Genomic DNA, 4,909 nt, shown 5'->3' on the forward strand with positions numbered 1-4,909 from the left:
CTTGGATGACGGGGTTAAAATATAAAAAATCCATAGGTTCTAAACTAAACTTTGTGGGCCTCCATCCTAGGGATATCCTACAAAATCTTCAACGTATATTTTGGTCATTCAAGAAAAACTAAAACGCGAAATACGTTTAATTAAGAACGATTATTTATGTTTAATATTTTCATAGTATAAGTTTAAAACCATGAAAATGGAACTTTCATAAAATGACAATGATTTCTACATAGAGAGTCTCTGCGAATATTGTTAAGCTTTGAAGAATTAGACATGTGGGGAAAAAGCCAAAGAATCACGTCTGAGAAATGGCTCCGCAAAGAAGGTCTCTACGGGAAATGTTGAATGCTTTGCAGAAATGTTGAATTCTCTGCGAAACTGGTAGTTGAAAGCACTAAATTACGTCAAACATTTCTACAGAAAGCACTGAGGATCTGTAGAGTACCCACTGCAGATTTGTTCTTCACAGTTGGGACCTCTGGGGAATTGTTCATCGCTAAACAATGGTGAAATCGATTTTAGTTGTAAATTTAACAACGTTTCACACCTACTTATCACGTATCATTAATTCAATATAACAATTTAAGCTAACAATGGTTAAAATCGATCGACTTCAAGTCCACCGATAAAGCTTTCTGATAGATTGATAGTTTGTTTCTTCCTGTTTGTTTCTTCTTTTTCCACAGCAAAGCTTTCTTACACAGCAAAGCCCTTCAAATCCGTAATGCAGTTTTGTTGTGTGGCTTTATTATTTTACCCTTGACATATCACTTCCTCGGAGAGAAAACTCTTCCGTAGAGGGTAAATGTGTTTCGCAGAGCCTCTCTCTACGGAAATCTTGGTCATTTAGTGAAAATGTCATTTTCGTGGTTATTTTTTTAAGCCCCCCCCCCCCCCCCCCCCCCCCCCCCTCCTCTTTTTTTGGTCATTTCACAAATTTTTCCTTAATTATAACGTAAATTAAAAGAAAAAAAATATTTATATAAAGGTCATTGATTTTTCTGGTAATTAATGGTATATTTGTATCCATAGCGCATGTACTCTCACACAAGTTCACAATTTGATTTGTATTAAAAACCAAGGCAATTTGATTTGCATTTGCACCTCATATCCACGTAAAATAAAGCATTGGTTGTATAAGTCTTACAAAGTTTAAAAGTCTTTATATTTAAAAACCAATTTTATTTTCATTCTCCAACAAACGTGGGATGAACTAAACCATTAAACTCATTTGGTTTACTTCTTCTAACATCCTCACTTTAAATATTAATTTCATATTCACCTTTAATATGTTTTGGACATGTGATATACAAGTTTCCTAACAAAAGAGAGTTAAGGCCACAGGAGATTGTGGTTAAGCTGTAGATAGAAGGTACAAATATACAATGATCAATTTAGCACAATTTGATTTTTCCCATGATAAATCAAAATAAAATCAGTTGATTTAAAACAAACTAATGTTGTTTTTGGATGAATGGATGGTGAAGTTTGTCATCACAGGCATCAAGATTGACCATGACCACATATACATTGTCAACGATCTGTCATATTAAACTCCATTCCGCCTTTTATATCTTCGACATATGATATCGATCAACAAATCCAATAGATGATTATAGACTTTGTTTATTAATATACCAAAATATCAAGTTAGAGACTTGAAATAAGTAGTATCACAGTATACAACTGAGTGAACACTTTTAGCAATAAGTATTTAATAAATGCTACAAAATATTACTTTATAACACAATTATTTCATACACAATTTATATATTGATCAACAAAAGTGGTAAAATAATAACAAGGTTCTATTAATATTGCCTTACGGACTTATACAATAAAAGAAAGTCAATAACATCTCCTGACTTAGTAGTTTTACCTAAATACGTTAAAAGGGTATGACCTAACTATGCTACAATAAACCACGTTCTCCCTAACCTCCTATTCATTACAAAATCATCAAGAATCTTTTTCTCTTTTCTTCTTATTTGTTTAAGGAAACTCTTTATGTACAATTTGGTGTCCTTTAGAGTCCTCTTTATGCCTTGGCCATAATTTCCTTCTCCTCAAAACGATTCTTTTATCCTTTTTCTTTTCTTTTTTGACTAAATCAGTCAAACATCATTGTAGTAATATATTCTAAAAATAGTAAGTTTCTTTGATTTGTCTTCTTCTCAAACCCCAATCAATCTCCATATCGAAATACCCCTTCTTACGATTTGGAAACATTCTCAATCCATGAACTTTAAGGTCTTGTTTTCCTCTTGTCATCTTTACAATTGTTTCTTGGGAAAGAGTCTTATGGGCAAGCCATTTTGGGGAAGGGCGAATGGGGCGTAATGAATTTCATTTTGTGGGCCAATCATTGACCATCTGCAAAAAATAGAAAATTCCATGATCAGTTTAATATACTTGTAGTTCTTGAAATATTTCCATTTTTAGTAATTATTTTTAGGTTTTTCCCATGAAATGAAGACCTTTTTATGGTAAATAAATGATTTGAAGGATTGGATAGATTTCACCAACCTGTACTTTGTGGTCATATGATGTATAAGCAACAGTATCTCCAACTTGGCTAGCTCGTTTCCCGGACATGAGTGGGTCCCATTGCCAAATGGCATAAATGTATTGGGCTTTGGTGCCACCTGCCAAATCATTAAAGATTTACCAAATCATTTTCCCATTTTGACCAAATAAAAGATATTACTTCTTAATTTCTTTTTCGGTTAATTCAACTAAATAATTACAATTTTAGATATTTACCTCGAATCTTGACGGGTCAAACTTCTCTGGCTCCGTGAAATTTTCGGGACTATGGTGGATGTTCCTAAAGAGTGGCAATACCTTCCATCCTTTTGGAATAAGGTACCCTGAGAAAAAAACAAATTTAAAATATTAGAATAAAGGTATTTAATTAGATAATAAGTAAACAAAATAATTAAAATAAACAAACCTTCAAATTCAACATCTTCGACAGCTTCTCTGAAGGTAAAAGATAAGATAGAAGCAACTCGGAGGGTCTCTTGAATGACTCTTGAAGTTATGGGCATTTTCTTGGTATCTGCCCAAGTCAAAGCCTTGTCATCTTTCCCCTTCATTATCCCCTCTTGCTCTTCCTAAAAAGTCAAACATTTAATATTAATTACAAATTAAATTATGGGCTAAACTAATATGTTAATGTCAACTTGCGATTTTCAACTTTTTAATATCTTCAGAAAAAAGAATGGTAAATAAATAAATGGTTTTGAAAAAAGATTCAACTTTTTGATATTGGTGTTTAGGGATCAATTATTTTAATGTGAGAGTTCTTATAATGCTAAACACTAAAAAGAGAAGATTTCTTACAGTGACAGCTTGTAGAACAGTGGGATTTTCAGCCAAGTACTTGACGATCCATGTCAAGACACTAGCGGTGGTGTCCCTGGCGGCGAAGATGACGCCGATGATGTTGTCGGCGATTTGTTCGTCGGTGAGCCCTTCTTTCTCTTCCATGAACGAAGCCAACAAATCCTTATGTTCTTCTTTGTTGGTTTCCCTTCTCAAAGAAAGAATCTTGGCTAAGATCTGTGCTAATTCCCTCCTCGCCTTCATTGATTTGTTGAAGAGTGTTCCGGGAAGATTAACCGGCATCGAATTGTACCCTTTTTCAAGAATGTAATAACATCTCTTGAGATCCTCTCTGTAGAGCACCTCATCCTTTCCGAAAATGGAAAGCAATGCGACATTGAATGTGAACTGCAAATATATAGATAAGATGATGATCAGAAAACAGAGTAAAACAGAGTGTGAGTTACACCTCCTGTATCGAGTATTATTGACTTCACTTACTGTTTTCATTTCCTGAAAAGTGTTGATGAGTTGTTGATCTTCCCATCCTCGGAGTGATTGGACGGCGATGGATTCGATATCAGGGATGATGTTTTTGATGGATTCAGGGGTGAATGCTCGGAGAACAAGACGTCTCAATTTGGAATGGTAATCACCTTGGTGGAAGAAAATTGCTTGTTTTCCCAGCATTCTCTCTTTGCTAGCAGGGAATGTAGGCTTAAAAAGATGAGATTTGGTAACAAGCACAAGCTTAGCAGCAGCCGGGCTTGAAATCATGACACACCGACAACCCAAAACATGGGTTTTAAAGATCGAACCATACCTGCAACAATATCCCAATCAGTAAACAAATTTAGAGAAATTAACTACGAGTGATGAAATTTGAAAACGAAACTAACTTTTTGACTTTGGAAGCGAAGAAGACATTTGGGTTTTGCGAGTAGAGTTGGAAGGTCTCGCCAATATAAGGCCAACCGAGTGTTCCGGGAGGAAGAGGGAGGTTTTTCCGGCGAGCGGCGGAGGTGAAGAAAGATTTGAAGAGAAAGAGAGTTGAAAGAAGGATAAAGAAAGAAGAGCAGAAGACGAAGGTAATGAGTTCCATTGTTGTTATTTAGGTTGCTGATGTTTTGATAGAAAGTGGGAGGGAGGAAGCGAAGGTATATATAAGTAAGCTTCGGAAGGGGAAGGGTGCACCATTACAGCTAAATACACTCACACGGAATCTTGCTCTCCAGCTCATGTAATAGGGAAAGGAATGGGGTTGGGGATGGGGATGGGTGGTGAAGGAGCTAGGTAACTACTATTGCAGATGTGTCCATGAGTTTATCTTTTTTTTTTCATTTACTTTTTTTATAATCAAACAAAACCATTTTAATAAATTTAAAAAAAAAAATTTATAAGATGAAACTAACATACAAAATAGAGGTAGAGGTAAGAGGGAGTGGGGGCATGACAGTTAGAATGCAGAAAGGGCGTGTGGGATGCGAGGAAGGGGGGAATCGGAATGGGAATTGGAATTGGAATGGCAAGAGGAATTGAATTGACTTGACCATCTATTCATTATGATCAAACGGCCCCGTCC

General features: G+C 35.5%; 1 protein-coding gene across 1 annotated transcript; it reads right to left on the minus strand.

Annotated features, from left to right (window-relative positions):
* Positions 1-1,790: 1,790 nt before the first annotated feature.
* CYP707A3 (cytochrome P450, family 707, subfamily A, polypeptide 3) lies at positions 1,791-4,501 on the minus strand. The gene is made up of 7 exons (XM_078983132.1): positions 4,227-4,501; positions 3,829-4,150; positions 3,346-3,735; positions 2,954-3,116; positions 2,764-2,870; positions 2,527-2,645; positions 1,791-2,373 (listed from the first exon to the last, which is right to left on the minus strand). The coding sequence occupies exons 1-7, from the start codon at positions 4,427-4,429 to the stop codon at positions 2,274-2,276; spliced, it is 1,404 nt and encodes a 467-aa protein (XP_078839258.1). The 5' UTR covers positions 4,430-4,501; the 3' UTR covers positions 1,791-2,273.
* Between the last annotated feature and the right edge of the window lie 408 nt (positions 4,502-4,909).

The sequence above is a fragment of the Lactuca saligna genome, chromosome 3, assembly GCF_052625555.1.
Source record: "Lactuca saligna cultivar CGN05327 chromosome 3, ASM5262555v1, whole genome shotgun sequence".
NCBI lineage: Eukaryota > Viridiplantae > Streptophyta > Magnoliopsida > Asterales > Asteraceae > Lactuca > Lactuca saligna.

Coding starts and splice junctions, on each gene's coding strand:
- CYP707A3 (XM_078983132.1), bottom strand. CDS start 4,429: ATGGAACTCATTACCTTCGTCTTCTGCTCTTCTTTCTTTATCCTTCTT. Junction 4,151..4,226: donor TTCGCTTCCAAAGTCAAAAA/GTTAGTTTCGTT, acceptor ATATTGTTGCAG/GTATGGTTCGATCTTTAAAA. Junction 2,871..2,953: donor CGAAGATGTTGAATTTGAAG/GTTTGTTTATTT, acceptor TTTTTTTCTCAG/GGTACCTTATTCCAAAAGGA.